The 17802-nt window shown below is 37.2% G+C and overlaps 1 protein-coding gene across 11 annotated transcripts in view; it reads left to right on the forward strand.

The window, feature by feature from the left end:
• Positions 1–17802, forward strand: part of TCF12 (transcription factor 12) — a 168532-nt gene that overhangs the window by 82363 nt on the left and 68367 nt on the right. For all 11 annotated transcript variants that reach the window (XM_030496888.1, XM_030496886.1, XM_030496892.1 and 8 more), the window contains one exon: positions 14664–14728. In XM_030496888.1, coding sequence (XP_030352748.1) covers positions 14664–14728 — 65 coding nt within the window. The remainder of the gene's footprint in view (positions 1–14663; positions 14729–17802) is intronic.

The following is a 17802-nucleotide window of genomic DNA, read 5'->3' on the forward strand; positions in this document are numbered from 1 at the left end:
GTGGATCTTTGTATTTTATTGTCCGCTGTTTGGGCAACACTGGGATAGGGAAATGTGCACCAGTGTTGCAATAAACTTGAAGAATTTAAAGCTGTAGATAAGAAAATTCTTTCCAGGAACTGTAAGGGGAGTTGACTATTTCTACCAGCTTCTGGACTTCTTGTCACCTTTTTGGCTTCTGAAGGAAAGTAAGAGCCAAAACCTCAGCAAACACTTAATAAAACTGAAATTTTGAAGATAGCATTTGTGTTCTGTATCAGTGTTTACTGACCCACCACGGAACTTCTGCAGGACTGTATTTGAAAAATAACATGAATGTTGTTCTTTGGTTACAGTGATTACCTGCAACGTAGATTACACTCCAGTTTGTAGTATTCCATGAACATGTAAGTGCCTTGTTGGCAATAAGAAATGTTCTTTGTGTGTGCGCAGTTGTTATTTGGCTCCTGGAAAAGCTACAAAAGCAGGCTTCACTTTTTTCTGATCTTGTAATCTGCAGTGGCCTGTGGGGAGTGCACCAGTGATCCAGTCTTGTTAATGGCTTAGTGTGAGGATGTTATAAAAGTCCAGTAGGTTGTCAGTAGAAAGGCCATCAATAGAAATTTATTAGGAGTCATGCTTGAAAGTGAATTCCACTGGCCTCTGACAGTAAGCTGCTGTAACGCTCTTTGATCCTGAAGGGTCTGCAGAATCTCAAGTTGAAGTCAGTGGTTTGGGTATAAAGAGCAATGAATTTTTTATTTTTGTTTTGCTAATGATTTATTAATAAATACTGCTGCAGTCTTTGGATTAATGTTTCTCTTTATTGAGCTGTATTTTAAAGGAGCATGGTTGGAAGGGAAGCCTTGTTCCATTTTAGTATAAGGAAATGCCTTTAGCTTATATTTCGCATCTGATTATTTTTGTAACGATGTAGAGGTTTCTTACAAGGCCATGGATCGGTTTGATTGCTGGTGTGCGGCAGCTCCATCTGCGGCGTGATTCGAGTGCCTGGGAACAGGAGGGGGAGCTCTCGGCACGGCAGCCCTGTGCAGAGCGGGCAGGGGCAGGAGGGGGAGCGGAGCACCCGCGGGGGCAGGAGGTTGCCGCCGCCTCCCCTCGCGCTCTCATTCGTCTTGGAAGCTTGTTTTCATAATATTTCAGTAGTTCAGTGCGAATGTTTGTCTCCTTTCTTGTCCTTAAACATGTGCACGCTGTGAGCCAGGACTTTTGTTTCTTTGCCTGGGGAGGGAGTGTATCATTACTCTGTTCTATAGCAAAACCAGAAATGGATTTCAGTCTATATAATTTAAAGAAATTAGTTTCTAGCTTAAAATAGGACTTCCCTTAAGTTGCAAATAGGTTATTATTGACATGTTCCATTTTCAATGCTTTCAGAAGTCTTGGCTGAATTTCTTAAAATCTACATTAAGAGTAGAGTGACGTGATACATCCTCCTTTGTCAGTTTTCTCTGTAATCAGCCTGCAGTCCACCAGTATTCTCTAATATACAGTTTAAATTATAATCCCAGCTGAATTTAGTACCTTTTTATACTTTTAAGTACTTATGTGCTCAGTTGCTTTATTGAATTGGTGCCTAAAAATGCTGCTTATAAATGCAGAGCATTGTTTAGGTCTTGTTTCCAACACGGCTTTTAGAATCAGACTGATGGGATTAAGTCAAGGTGTGTGTGACAGCAGTGTGCTTACCAGTGTGAAAAGGTGAGTGACCATGTACTTAAACTGCATCTCAAATAGATGAAAAGCTAGCTAATATGGGGCAGGATTAAATTATTAGCTAATAGGAGTCTTGCATCTTCCCCTAAAGCAGAAGCCTGTCTCTCAGAGTATCTTTTGTTCTAAAGAGAGGTGTGTGCTTTAATGATCCTATTGAGAAGAGAAGCAGCACTGAAAGCTGAGTGCTGTTCCTTGTATCTGAATTGCCAATGTGATTTTCTCCATCTATGAGTTTCAAAATGGTCCCTGTAATATTCTTTTTGTGAGTTGGAATTGTAACAGGGAGCAAAGTTTGAAATTCTTTGGCCAAAAATTTCTTCATAACTGTGGGGCAAATGCTGCTGTTACCAAAGCCTTGTTTCTGGTTACGTACTTTGTTCTGTAATTTGGAAGACTTTGCATTAGTATCATTACTCGCAGAACTGAATTACTTTTCATTGCAAGACAGAATACCAGCAGGGTTTGAAATGTTTGAGTTTGGCAAGAAAGGGCTTGTCTGTAAAACAATGAAATTGCGTTGGGAAAATACAGTGCCTGTGTTCAGCTGAGGCAGGCTGAGGTACACTGTGAGCTGTTGTGAGCTGCAGCTGCATTTACCATCAAACACTGAGTCGGTGCCGATGAATGTTTTGTTTTTAGTGTCATGGAAACTGTGAGCCAAAGAATGGATATTCTATTCATCTGGGAAAATAGCAGTTCACTGCATAAAACATCAATTGCTTCCAAAGGAGTTCTTAAAATAGACTTTGTGAGTATAACCCTAAAAGTGCAACAATTTAAATCACCTCAATACTACTTTGTTTTTCTATTAGAATATACATCTGAATTAAATTAACATAGAAGTAGTGAGGATGTTAAGATACAAGTGTAGCATGGAACTCCTACAATGATGCAATGTTTTACTGTGCAGTTTTAAATCTAAAAATGGAGAGGTCCAGACATTTCAATAGCAGTTTTAATCCTTTTTATTACCTTTCCTCAGATGGTTTGCTCAAAGCGGAATAGTTTTTGTCATCATTCAGTATCATTTACTGTTTCATACAGCATAGCGAAAATCGTAAACTCACTGCAGAGAACAGGTATGCAAGAGAGTGCTCTCAGGGGCAGAGAAGGAAAGATGGTACGGAATAAATAGCGTGTGGGGTTTTTTAGATGCATGAGCATTTTTGCAGAGCCAGTATGTAAAGAATAATTAATTAAGGGAGTTAATTCAGCTGAATTGGAAAGCTTACTTTTTTTTTTTTTGCTTAAATTTTTATGTTGGGGGAAAAAAAAGTATGAGGTCTTAGTGTAAGAGGTAAAGGGAAACCAGTACAGAAATAGATACATAAAGTCATCGCCTGCTGTGGAATAAAAAGGAAGCTGAGAAAAGAAATTGGAGGAGCAAAAGCGATTTGATCTGAGTGATAGGAAGTTGGAGGGAGAATTGTGAGTTGCAGGATTTCAGAATTTGGGATTCTGGAATAAATGTGACACCATTTAAAAGAGGGGATGCATCATCATGAGGCCTCCTTCAGCGTCCAGTGAAGGCAGTGGGAATGTTCCTGTTGACCATTTTGCTCTCTAGCTTCGTTCTGTTTGTTACCTTTAAATTTTTTTGATTGAGGGATCCAAAGTTGGATGTGCTGTTTTATATATGGTATAACAAGTGCTGGGTAGAGGTAGATAATCACTCCCCTCCACTTGCTGTCCCATGTGCAGCTTGCCTTTCAAGACTACCGGTCTTCAGCAGACTTGGTTCCTAACCTGCACCGTTGCAAGGGGTTAGTCTATTCTAGGTGCAGGGCTTTACATTTGTTATGGTTGAATTTTATGAGGTTCCTGTTGGTCCAGTTCTCTAGATAGTCTGCATTCCCCTGAATGGTGGTCCTGCCTTTGAGCATACTAACTGCATCCCTCAAATTGGGGTCTTTTGCAAACTGTTTTAGGGCACACTCTGTCTTCTCCTCCAGGCTACTGGTAAAGACTTAAAGCAGGACAGGTTCCACATACATGGTATAGTTGTTAATGACAAAATTATAGATGGAAGGAGATAGATAAAAACATAAATTTAGGTTGAAAAGCAACTGCATGAGGAGTAAAATAGGTGCTTGAGATGCTGAGACTTAGATGAGTAACTCAAGAGAGAGCAGGATCAAGAAAAGCCTTTTTCTAAGTGTTTATGATTGTTTAATATCAAGAAGTAATGTGTAGTTGAGAGCTTACAGCAGAGATAAGGGCTAGATACAAAAAGGGAAAGTGTCTTTGAAATTAATCCTGGTTTGTGTATAAAAGGCTTCTATAATAATGTGCAAGCTCCACAGTTCCCATTCGGTGGCACAGGAATTGAAGTACAAGCAGGTAAAATAGACGAAAAGATACAAAACCCCCACAGTTTTTACTTGCACTCTTTGACACCATTTAGGCTCGGAAGGAAGATTTTCACTTTGCAACTCTTTGAGGCATAGTAACCACATGTTCCTAGCCCCAAGGTAGATATTTGGGCTTTCTTATTCAATGCCTGGGGAGGTTCTCTGTGGGATTTGCAAGGGCTGGTGTGCCTCTTGCAGAGCTGCTGAGGCTGCCCAACAGCAAAGGTCAGGATAATGGTGGACCAGGAAAAGTTTCCGTAGCCGCCACCCTCCTCCCCACGATAAATCTAGTTAAAGAGCAGGAGGCTGTAGGGCCTTGTCTCAGTCCTGCAGGCATCTTTTTGCACTTGGCTGAATAAAAAGGCAGCTTGCTTCCTTGCATGCAGTTCTGAGCGCTCCAGATCAGTGACCTGTCTTCAGTTGTTTCAATCTGCCAACAAGCTCTGAATTGCCAGTAACACATTTCGATTGTCATGTTGATGGAGGGGATTGGAGGTGTGTGTGTAAATCTAGGGACAAGGTTTGAGTTGCGTTGATGTCACTGAAAAATATTCAGTGGTGTTCTTCTATTCACAGTTGCATTTTAGAACTTTGTCTGGTACCTGGCTTTTACTACCTTAATGCATTATTATTTTGAAAGAGTAATTAGATTATGGCTTTAAATTATTCTTTTAAAAGTGAGCCAGTGCCAATATTTGAGAGAACTCCTTGGTTTATATGTATTTAAAAAAAATGTTAATCCTTTTGGAATCAGGTTATGTAGACCTGCAGATACAAAAGTGTAGAATGTTAGCTATTGCTTTTTATATCTTCCTTGTGGTCAAAATGGAAAATATTTCATCATTTTTATGTTATCATTTCTATAAAATAATTACCAATATTGCCATGAATATTCCTTTTGTTCTTAACATGCTGAGGAAAAGTGTTTTCCTTATCTGCTTTAGGTCATTTAAAGCAGCATGGTGATTTAAAAAGCATGGGTAGCCAAGCACAGAGGTAATATGTATTGATATATGAAGTTTTAGTTCACTGACCAGCACACGATGTTTCTTGGTGGTTTTAAATCTGAGACTTACATTTACCTTGGCTGTGTCTGGACCTGGCATGTTATTGTTAACGTTTCTTCAGTCAGTTCCCACGACTGTTGTGATATGTCATGAAGATGTGTTTTTTTCTTTTTCTATCAAGAATGCCACTTGTCTCACCTCCCAAAATAAACAGCAAGCACATGTTTTCCTTTGCAACTGTTTTTCTTTGGTTGGGTTGTTTATTTTGGGTTTTAATGTTGTTTGTTGGGTGGGGTTTTTGGGGTTTTTTTGTTGGCTTTTTTCTTGTTTTTTGATTGTTGGTTTTGGTTGCTTGGTGGGTTTTTTTGTTTTGTTTTTGGGTTTTTTTTGGGTTTGGGTTTTTTGTTTGTTTGGTTTTGGTGGTGTTTTTGTTTTGGTTTGGTTTTTTTAATGACTTCAAAACCGAGCATTCTTCCTTCAGGTGCCTTGGCAGTAAGGTATCAGTGTTTTCATAAATGTGGGAAGATGTGGGGTGCCTGCAGGTGATGGTTTAGAGAGATCTAACTTTTTTGAGTGTTTTTTTTTGACAGGTTTGTTTGGGGTTGGGTTTTTTTTTTTTGTTTGTTTTTTTGCGTTTTGTTTTTTTTTTGGTTGGTTGCTTTTTTTTGTTTTTTAGTAGAAAGTTAGAATTTCATTCTCTGTGTAGCTCCAATACCAGTTTGCCTTTCTGCAACACAGTGATGTTCTCTTGTGCAGTGATCTTCAATGTTTTGGGGCTTAATAGGACTGCTTTCAATTTCTGGACAGTCTGAAGTCTCTTACTGGTTTTGTTCTGAAATGAGAGCACCTATTTTAATCTCTTAGCGTTTTAGGAGCTTTGTTTTAGTTTAAACTGTCTAACTATTCTTTATGGGGCTTTTGTTTCACCTTCTTTTGGCTCAAGCAAATAGTGCATGTGAATAGTTAGGAGTTTCAGCCCCCAAACAGGAGATGACTCCTTTCAGGCACTGTCCTTTGAGGATTTTCCCTCCTGTTTTAATGGATAATTTGGTTACTCTGTGGTGCCTGCAGAAATTGTTCTATGGAAGCAGTAATGCTGGGAAAACACTCAACATGTTGTTTTGTTTTCTTTTGAAACCTGTTTTAGTATCTAATGGGTGTTTGGGGTTTAGTTTTCTTTGGTTTTTTTGCTTGGGTTTTGGTTGGTTGGTTTCGGGTTTTTTGCAGCCTAGTAGCTACTGGTAGTCTGGAGACTGCAGTTTGGGAATACCTGACAAATGTCTTTCTCTGTGTGATTGGGATGGCTGGATCGCCTGTGAAGGAGGAAGCTTGAATAAGTTATGCAAGTCATCCAAATAAGAACTGTATGACAGAGTACTGTTGTATGTGTTTGCCAGCTGCCTTATGGAAGATGATTATAAGTGCTTGCCATGTTTGTACCTGTGTTTATGTAGAGAATGGATGAGGGACAAACCTTTGTTGACAAAGCTGGCCTTTCAAGTTTAGTGTGAATTAATAGATCTTGGATGGTGAGAGGAGCTGTAGATACATACAGAAGTAACTATTTTTTAATTTTTATATCATTATATTTATCTATTAACTAATTTAGCAATTTGCAGTAAGTAGTGTTACCAAAATGATCTTTTAATCAGAAACAGGTGTGGCATTTTGTTGTAAAGTGTGGATTCTCTTTTAATTTCCAATTATAAAATCCTCTTGGCTTTAGACTTCAGAATGTACTTGATGTTCAAAGGCACTGACAGAGGCTAAGTAACTTCTGTACTTAGATCTGAGACAAATTCTACACCAGGAGAGCAAGGAATGCTTTTCAAGTTAGTTGTAAGTAGCAACTTCATTAGTTAGGGGTGAGATGGGGAAGATGGCAAAGGAAGACACATTTTAATAGACAAAGTGAAGACACTTGGACACTACAGAAATACATGTGGTGGATAGGTGAGGTGAGTAAATGCCTGTGATAAAATGTCTTCTTGTCACCAGTGTGGAATGTGTGTGCATTCACATACATTCTCAATTTGGTTATTGTTTTCTGGATATTGTACATTCCTGATTTCCCTCATTTTTAGTATATTTTTGGTGTGTTTCTTCTGCTAGATGTTCTGTCTATGCATAGCACACGTTAACGTGTTAATAGAGCGGTAACACTATTTATGGTAAGGTTAGCCTAGAGTTGACATAGCAGTGGAGAATTGAAACTAAATATACTAAACAGGTATTCAAGAATTACTTGGTTCACATATACTTGCCCACATAGGCTTGGGGGAGGAGGAGAAGGAAGCTTTTTCTTCATTTAAGAGGTTTGTACTCTCTCTTTTCCCCTTGCCTTCAGTTACTCATGTGCATCTTCCTGTCGGAGACTTCAGTCCCTTTTACCCTTGCAAACATTTGATGTGTTATTTAGCACAGTGTAAGCCTGATAAGCGGAGGGACAGGAACAATACTGGGGAAGGAGCCTTCATGGATCAACCACTGGTGGAATAGAAATCTTCTCAGTTTGACATGAGTATGTAAATTACAAGTTCATAGGGTCAATCCAAATATAATGTGGAATTTAGTCCACCCTTACCTCCTGTGTGAGTATGTAAAAGCATTAATAAATTGTTTTTTATAGCACAAGATCTGTGCAGTGCTCTGCAAACCGACAAAATACTCCATCTTTTCTCAGAAGTACTTACAAATCAATGGGATGAAAGTGTCAAAGGCATGTCTTTGGGAAGCAGGTTCTTTAATACCACTTCACACACTGACATTATTTCTTTTTAAAATAGAGCATTGAAGAAGTTGTGAGAAATCCCTTGGCTTCCGAGTTTAGCATTGTAATATGGTACTCTTGAGATTTGTTACCTGGTCAGTTCAATCAGTAGAATTCTTATAGGGAAAGACATCTGCAAGTGCCCCCACAACTGTAAGTATAAAAGAATTTAGGAACTTTTCTAATATTTGGAAAGTACAATATAAAAAATAAAAAAACAAGTTTTTTTCCAGATGATCCTGTCCAAATGTCAACAAAAGCAATAAATTAGTATTTGCTGTCTTAAAGCATTGTACCTAAATTGCAGCAGTTATAATGGGAAGTTGATTCCAGGTAATTCCAGCTTAAGAATTTCAGTATTTTGGATCTTTTAGATAGGAAAAAAATAAGGCAAATAAGCAATAGGACTGGATAGCAGAAGTATAGTGCTATCTTAAAAATGAAAATTTATGGCATGGAGAATCCTAGGAGATTTCTGGCAGACCTGAGACTGGACAGTTAAATCCAATAAATCTCACTCAAAATTGTAGTATTTTACTTCTTGCAGATTATTAGAATTGTTCTGTAAGGTCATGGTCTTTCAAAATTTTGACCAAAGAAAGAGTAGGGGACAAATCTGTAGTCTTAAAACCAAGCTTTGCCTTAACCTTTTCTTCTCCTGTCTGGGAAAACTGGGTTTGGAAGATGTTACAGTATGGGGGAGAAATCTAAAATAATGTATTTTCTTTTCCACTAGTCGTAGCCTGTACATACCATTTCCTTATCTATACTTCAAGAACACATAGGTTAACGTTCCTCTGGTTACCTGTATAGACTGCATTGTTGGTCATCACTTGAGCATGGCATTCCTGGTTAAATATATTTGTAGTTTTTCTTCTGTTACTTTATTACAAAATTTGTCAGTAACATTTTTTTATGTATGAATTACTTATTAATCATGGGGTTCAAAATTTGTATTACGAGTTTGCAGGCAAATCATATTAGGTAGGTTTGCTTTATTAAAAGGTAAGACAGTGTGGATGAGTTTGCAAGACTTCAAGGGTTATTGATTGGGAAGCTGCTTGCAGTCAGACTGAGCTAAGATGGAGCGTAATGATGAGATAAAAACCAGGTTAGGAAAGTGATTACGACTGGGGACCTGCTAATCACTGACCTCTGTAGGGATCCTGCAGTTCATCACTAATCTCACTTGCACTTGGCATTTTCCTGTGTTGCTGCTTCATTGTTCATAGCTGAGTGAGTAATTTGGCTTGGGATGAACAGGAGGAGGGTGCTGCAAGTCCAGCAGCTGCACTTGTTGGCACTGGCTTGTTAAACATCCTCAGTGTAGCCAGCAGCGTGCTTGGCACACATTAGCCAATAATACTTAAATTGTTGTGAAGAGAATAGGAGGTCACTTCTTTTAAGCACTTTCTTCAAATTGTGTTGCTTCAGATCTCTTGTTTCATTTCCATGAGTTCTGGTCACAAGTATTGTAAGAAAAAACATGTAATATTCTTCTATATATTCACCACATCTATATATATATACACACACATGCACGTGTATTAAGTACCTTTAAAATGTTAGAGATAAGATTGTAGGTATAAGACAGATATTAAAACTGACAGCCTCTATTAATAAGTAGGCCTACATAGCAGTAGAAGAGGAAGAAATGATTCCCCTGGTGCTGTGGGAAATGTCTAGATATGTAGTAAAACTTTTATGGCTCCATGTGTCAGTGTTGCCTCTGAGAAGGCAGCAGCACACCAAATCCTAGGAGCAGGGCTGGTTTTGTGTTTTGATCAAGTGTAATTTTTTTCTCACCGTACTGAATGATAAATCATAATTGCAGAATAAGAGTTTTTAACAGCAACAAAATTAAAAATAAAGAATGGACCTGTACTGGAGGCAGCAAGGACGTTATTGTGTAAACTTTGGGTACTTCTTTCTGTTTTGTGGTGAGCCGAAAGTGATACTGAGAGTTCTAGAAAAATGTTTACTTTGAATGTTCTTAAATCATCCATATGCACCTGTCAATATGGCTTTACAGCTTCATTCTTATATTGGATCTGCATATGAAAAATCGTTTGAATGTATTCTGTGACTAACAAAGCCACATACTTTGTTGCTGGATGGGGAGGCAGAGAAAGCAATACAAAAATTGATTTCTAACCAAATCTACCAACAGCAATTTGATAACTTAAAAAACCCCAACACAAAACAAAACAACACACAAAAAATCCTCAAAGGTATCAACAATGTTTTGTTACAGACTTGACTTTTGGGTATGCTATCTGTTGTGGCCAGTTAACAGTGTTTTCAATGATGAAATGATGATTAGGAACTGTAAAAGCATGCCTCAAGATTTGCTGAAAGATGATTCTCTGTACAAGTAGGGCAGACATACTTCATGTCTGACAAATAGAGCAGCTGCCAGCTGTGGTCACTGTGGATGATAAACATGGATTCATTGAAAAATCTTGGTGCTTTCCATATTGGCAGCTAAATGAATTCTTAGCAACGCATAAAAAGATCTTCAGTCTGTAAAGGGTTAATTCTGTGGGAATTGAAGTGATTTTTTTGCAGAGTTATGTTCTGTCATCCTCTCATAAACCAAGCATTATCTAGAAGCAATGGGAAAAGGCTGGTTTAATACTGGCGGGCATTTATAGCACATTCACTGAAGTAGTCCTCAACTGAGTTAATGTAGAGCTGTTTTCAGCTCACTATCACTTTGCATCTTGCTGTTTCAGTTCATTCTGTGTTAAGAGTATTTAGGCTGCACAGCTGTTATACAGATAGATTTATTATGGAAGACAATTCCTTGTGTGGTATTCAAAAGCTATATTAAGTTGTGAGTATATCATACTTAGACAAGTGATTGCAAGAGAAAAAATTATTTACTAAATGCCTATTGATGTTTGAATTGGTACAGAATGTGTGAAGGTTATAAGTTTATGAAGTTAGGAAATGCTTGTTGTTAAGAATGCTTAGTGGTATTTTCTTGGTTAGATGTCTTTTAACTCATAGTCCTTGGGCTTTTAAGCCTATTAGGAAGCGATTAGGTCAGTGAAGGTTTTGTTCATGAAAACACATGAAACATGCTGGAAAAAAAATGAATACGAACTTATGCCAAGTTCAAGTTATTAAGAGATTCAAATGCCTTGTGAGTTGATCTGTGCAGATATAAGATTTCCGTATGCAACCAATTCAATTATTTTTAAATGTCCATTGCTTTAGTTCAAATCTGGTTAGAAGACAGAACTCTGGGATATTGAGGCACTGTGTAAGCAAGGCTTAGATTTTGCTTCTAAAATGACAGCATATAACTTCTGAAACGTGTGAGTTAGCAAGTATGTAATACAGGTGATCAAGGAGCTGATGATTCATGGTAGGAAGCAGTACTGCACAAGGCTGATGGGAAGTGTTGGGGCTGGGAAAACTGGCCAAAGTTTTGCTTTAATCTCACGAATATTTTGTGAAAATAAGATCTGAAGAGGAAATAAATTTCATTTGGGCATTACTTTACCTTCCCAGCTTGTATGTCTGCACACTACCTTACAGCCATACTTACACAAACCTTTGCAAAGGAAAATATTCAGTGAGGATTTTGTCATTTAATAGCATTTTTGCATAACCCTCTTCTTCCAATTAATGTTAGATGCTGTAGTGAGTTTCCTCATGTCCCCTTAATGCTGATCATTAGTGTTTCTAAATTTTCAGCTATAATGAGGAAAGATACTATTGCCATCTGCATAGTGAGCACTTGACTAAGACAAGAGGTGGAGAAGATGTGCTTGGACAGAGTTAAGAATATGCTCAACAGCAAATCTTGTGGGGTAAACCTGCAAGATGTTTCAGGGTCTGCTTTGGCTTTCAGTGTCACTGGATTTTTAAAAGTTTGTGTCCGTATAAACAGTGGTACCCTGGTAAGTTTGGTTTTTACAGTAACGTCTAGATTTTTGTGCTCTTCTGTCAATCTGTAGAGAATCTGAATAATTGAGAGGTATTTTCTAAGCTAAAAACTACCAAAGAGATTCTTTGATAAATTTGGCGATGTGTTTGAACTTTATTGGATGCTAGAGACTGCCCATGCATTAATCAGACATATGTGGGAGCTACCTGTTTGTTAAACCAGTGAGGAAGTGTAACCTTCTCAAAGTCAACATTACCCACTTTTAAGGTACTTAGCTCACTGTGTGGAGTAGTTACGAAGTATTTTCTCTTTATGTTGATAAGTAACCACTACCTGTGATGTTTGCTTACAAGGCTTTAAATAGTGACAGTATCATCCTGCCTAGGCAGGAGCAGCTGAAGTGTGTTGAAATGACATCAGGCAATTTGTAATCAATACTTTCACTTTTGGACTGTGTTGATAGTGAAACCATGCTGTGGTACAGCTAGACAGCATGATGCTGGGAAACCTTTTTGAGGTGGTATCAGTGAAGCTCCAGAGGCTGTTGATGGAGTACTTCCTCTTCTCTCATGAACAGTGTAACAGATGTGCTCTAGCAGTGCCCAGGATAGCTCACCTTCTCTCGCCTATCCTTCTGCCATGCGAGTATGAAGATCATGTTGTTAATGCAGTGCTCCAGTCCTGCAAAAGGGACAACACAATCTGGTTCCACTATACAAGGGAGAATCAGGAACAATACTTGAGTGTGGGCTCAATGTGTGTTTCTGTAATGTGTGCCTACTGATTTTTGTTGTTATTTAAAATTGTGTGCCTTTAACATTGTGACACTATTGCAGGTTTGAGAGTCATGTCTGAGTTCTGGCACTGGGAGTGTTTGTGAGACTCTTTCTGTGGAAGTCACTGTCTTACACTTGGTCCTAGGTTGCTTTCTAAACTCTTCACTGAAAAGCTTAGCCATTTAAACACAGGTTAAATATTAATTTGCTCCAGATCTAATTCTGGATAATATTTAGGCAATGCAGCATCAGGCACCCTTGACTTTTCTTGATCATTTCGTAGAACCAAATTTTGTATAGATTGGGCTATTCTAGTAAGCTTTTTTCCTAGTAGTAGGAACCTGCCAAACTTTCAAAGTGATAACATTTGAATAACATGATTTCATGCATTCTTATCTACCAATTTCTTGCTTGCTATGCAAACCATAATTTAAATCATAATTTTTCTAGCATCTGTAATTGACTCTTGTACAAATATTTGTTTCAAAGCCTGCCTGGAATACTGCATACTTCAGTCAAAGTTGTTTATCATGTGGCACAAGATTCTCATTTTCTGGGAAGAAAATGCTGAGTCTGATTGAATGTGAACAACATGATTCATCCTACTTCATATAATTTTGCATGCTAGGTATTTTACTTGCTTAGTGCCTGATAGTTGTTAGAGGCAAATTGCTTCAGCAGAAAAATGTTTTTTCTCCCTTTGTTACAGCAGAGCTGCTATTTTTCAAGGAAACTATTGTTGACCAGACTACCTGTTATCAAGATGATAACCTTGCAGAGATGTTGTTCCAAGAGATTGAAACTTCCTCTCTGCTTACACAAGATGCACATTTAAAATGAACTATAAGCATACTTTGGTTTTTCTTCTTACAAAATGATATTTAGGGATTTTTGGTAGTAAGAGAGAAAATTAGAAAAAGGAAAGGAAGTCCTGTTCTAGAAGTGCGTTTGCAATAGCACAGAGCTATTTTTCACTGAAATGGGAATGTGCAAGCAAGGCTACTTTTTCTTCTTGAAGGCTGAACGAGACATGCATTGTTTAGAAAAGGGAATGTCTAGTTGGGTAAGATGACATTCATTTTCAAATGAATTGGTATTGTAGTTTATTAATGCTTACCTCTGGATAAGACTGACTGGGTGTTACAGGGTGTTCCTTAGTTCTGACTGGGTCATAATCAGGGCAAGCGTCTGCACTTGGTGCTTTCCATTACACATGTACTTGACGACTGTCGGATTCTTGACATTGTTCAAGAGACTTCTATTCAGGATCTTTTTAAAAAGAAATGTTGATTGACAAACTTTTGAGCCCTACTGGAGAACTTCACACTGAGTTTTAATACACAAGCATGCCGGTTTGGTGGCATAAGCAGCAAATAAATCCTGAAATAGTTTTTCTGGACTTGACAAGTATGTTGCTAATGTCTTGTGACCTCAGATCGCAACATCAGAGGGCAGTCACTCTGTACAAGGCACTATATTTAGTACGTGCTACCTTCAGGCAAATATTGCACATATGGCAGAAGAGTCCAGTCTGTTTTGCTGTCTTGACCAGTTGTATTGCTAGAGGTTTATACCCAACTGGAATGTATATGAAATGAAAGGATTTTTAAGGATTTAAGGGGTAAGTGTCAATGGCTGAATGATTTAGCCATGGCTTAAACTTGGTGTGGGTTTTCTTATTCTGAATTGAAATTTTTGTTCACTTTTTATGTGTTTTTCTTGGTTTTATTTTGCTGCTTAGTATATGCATCACCTAAGATGATACCAGCTATGTATTAGTTTCATGTAGGAAGAAGAAATGTCTAAAAGTGTCTCTATCTTTGCTCATTGTAAACAAAAGTGAAGCTGGACCTTTGTCCTTTTTATTTAAACATACTGATAGGGATATTTTATAACAATAAAAACTAGCAGTAGTTATTTTTACTGATTAGTTATGTAAGAAATGGAATTAGGTAAGTATGTCATCTATTATAGTGGTGCTCTTTGTGTTAAACACATGTAAAAGCCTGCTTTTATTCATGCAACTTAATTATTGTAAATTTACTATGATGCTAACAGATTTTCTGAGTTGCCTATGTAAGGACAACTGATGCACCTATCTAGCAGATTTTTAAAAGAACCTAATCAAATGCCTGTCTTTTACAGGAAAAACCTCCGATAGAGGTCCATTTCCATTGTATGGAAGAGATACGGGGTTACCAGGCTGTCAGGTAAGTATAGTGATGATTGAAAGCAAATGGAATAACCTGAACTAGAATTTAGTTTAAGCTACTTGAATGTGTCAGGCTACCAAACATAATAAACAAGAATGTATTCCACAACCTGCAGAATAAAGTTTCTGGCCTCTGTGTAGTCAAATTGCCTTGCGCTTAAATACATTCACTTAGGGGGAGATACTTTTGCTATGTATGAGTGGAACTGGTTCTGTAGCTCATGAGCATGAATTCTGATGGTTTTAGTAAAAGAGAGGTTGTTACTGGTCTGAACATATTGAGCAATCTGCTCCAGGTGTATCACATCTCTCCTACATATCATTGTGAAATGAGTTTTCTTACCCTTTGCAGTTATTTGTTCCTCTCTCCAAGTCTGCAAACAGAATTGCAGGCCAGTATTGATTGCATGTCACAATTAGTCTGTGATACTCGTATTTTTCACATTTAGTTTGTCAAAAAATTCCAGTAATTGCCAAGTATAGGTCATTAGTTTATTGTTATTCCTAGTGGAGATAATGGGCATTTTTTAAGGAAGACAGTGTTACTAGGTTTTAAATTTTCAGCAATTGGGTTATCCAGTGTAATACTGTTTTATTTTGTAGTTTAGATGATGTGTTTTTTAATTAAAGAAACTTTCTTCTTATGTCTTTAAATTTTCATTTAAAGTAAAGATTTCTTCCATGTTATTTCTAATGAGCCACATTAAGAGTACTCTGATCATTGTTTAAAAGTCTGTTCTGAATGTACAGGAAGTTTGCTTAATGAACATTTGACTACATTCTGTATTTGTGGACAAAGATTTAAATCAGTAATACTATATTTTTCATTCTAATAAATTAATTTGTTGTGTTTGTTTTCTCAAAGAAGAATCTCTTAATTTTACTGTACGTAGACTATTTGCTTTGAACTGATATTTTCAGGAACATCTTTCTTCTTGAGGATAAAACTTAGCATACGAGTTTGACATCTTGGTTTTAAGTCTTTTAACTAGTAGTTTGGGAAGTGTGAATGGACAGCCCCATGTGGCAATGCAGGCTTAACATTGCTTCCCCTGTTAAGAAAGGATCATTCTCACAGCCTTTACTACTTCTCTGCAACACAGATGTGAGGAACAAAGACCCATTTGTGACCCATTTGTATTGGTGAGCTTTTGGTAACACTCTCACAGAAAGCAGGATACCTCTTTACGTTCAAGTTATGGGCTTCACATTATTGCCAGTCTAGACAGTAAAACTTTGTATTAATGTTACTATTATTATTATTGTTCAAATAACTCTGTATGTAGTATATTTAAATATCATAACTTAAACTTGACATTAGTTTGGAAGCAAATTAATTTCTACATTTCTCTTTCATTAAGTTAATGTTCTGTGTTGGAAAATGAGTTTTTGTTAACTTTGCATAAAATTCTGTTTCGCTTTGTGGTAATGAGTGTAATTTCTGTTGTTTGGCTTCTCACTGAGGAGAATGCTTTTATATCTTCTAATTGTTTCTATTTAGTACCATTTAATATTAATCTTTTACATGTAGCTCTTTAAAAGCCAAAATCTTACACATATTTGTTTCAATTAACATCGCTTCTAATTCTGTTTATTCCTTGATATGCTTCCTACTTATTCCTCACCCACAGTTTCTTATACATTTTCAGTATATGGGAAAAATGTTATTGTAGTAAATCTGTTTGGGTTTTTATACTCAGGGTAATAGAAAATGATCATAGAATTAACTCGCAATTAAATTTTAATACAGTTTAAATTTCTGTGGTAAGTTACAGTTCGTACCTTAATTTGGCAATATCAGTTAAATCTGACAGTGCTTGAAATAATTTGCTAACTTGAAACGTAGTGGGGTTTCTGAATTTTCTTGTATTTTTCTTAAATCCATAGCAGTGCCTGAAAGACAGCTCAATGTAGCTACAATGTTTGGAAGCTATCATAGAGAAAAAGGTAGAAAGCGATCCTGAGAGATAATTTTGACAATCCAAATGAAGAATCAACTGCATTGTCCCTCACGGATGCTCATATAGTCAGTCCTTAAAAGCCTCTAGAGATGAAGGAGACTGCATGGCCACACTGGCTTTTGTTTTCCTTAAACATACTTACTCTTGAAAAGTTTCCCTGATGCCTTATCTAAATATCATTGTAATTAAGGCATCTAACTCTTGTCTTGCAGGCAGTGGATGAGGAGAAGAATCTGTGCTTTTTAAAGTCTGTAGAGGCTGGAAATCCGCTACATAAGATGATATGTGGTCTTTAGAGAAGACAAGACTTAAACAGGGTTGATTTTTACATTGGTGTGTATGATGAGGTATATATTTAGTAGCAGATACGTATCAGGGTCTATCTCAGATTGAAGTATTGGTAGAAAAACTTATGCTCTGCTCTAGATGTTCTCCAGTAGAGAATTCCAGTGTTTCAAACTAGGTAAAGTGCATCATCTAAGGCCTTACCATTACAGCAAAAAGAAATTTCCTGGATCTTTCTGACAATACTGTTGTTTTTTACTGCCATGTGGTATTTGTCCTTTTCATTAAAAAAATCCAATCTTTGATACTTGTCTGACTGGTCATGGTCTAAAATTTTCCAATGCCTTATGGTAATGCTGGCCAGCTTGTCATTCCTCAGCCTATATTTTTCAGTTTACAGGTTCCATATGCAAAAATGTATTTACTTTTTAACATATTGCTTCTACCTTCTCTAAATTTGTCAATGCAGTTTTGAATTCCAGGCTTGCAGTGCATTTGTAGATCCTTCTGGGTTGCTTTGTGAATTTAGTAAATGTGGTCTTCATTTTTCATCCAAGTCACTAATTAAGAGGTGGAATGATGCCCAAAACAGACGCCTGCAAATTCTCAGTTAATACATTCACCCAGTGTTGATCATAAACTCTAAGCTACTATTTTTTAAATAGCTATGCTCTGTATTCAGCAGTAGTTTTAGTTGTCCTTGGTTCCTTAATTCACCTGTGAAATGTGAAAGTAGTAAAAGCCTATAAAAAAAAACCTATAAAAAACCTATTGTGCTGAGAAGGAAGTGAATTGGGTTTACAGAGTTTACTCCGGGTGAATCTAT

This window comes from Strigops habroptila, chromosome 9, assembly GCF_004027225.2.
Source record: "Strigops habroptila isolate Jane chromosome 9, bStrHab1.2.pri, whole genome shotgun sequence".
Taxonomy (NCBI): domain Eukaryota; kingdom Metazoa; phylum Chordata; class Aves; order Psittaciformes; family Psittacidae; genus Strigops; species Strigops habroptila.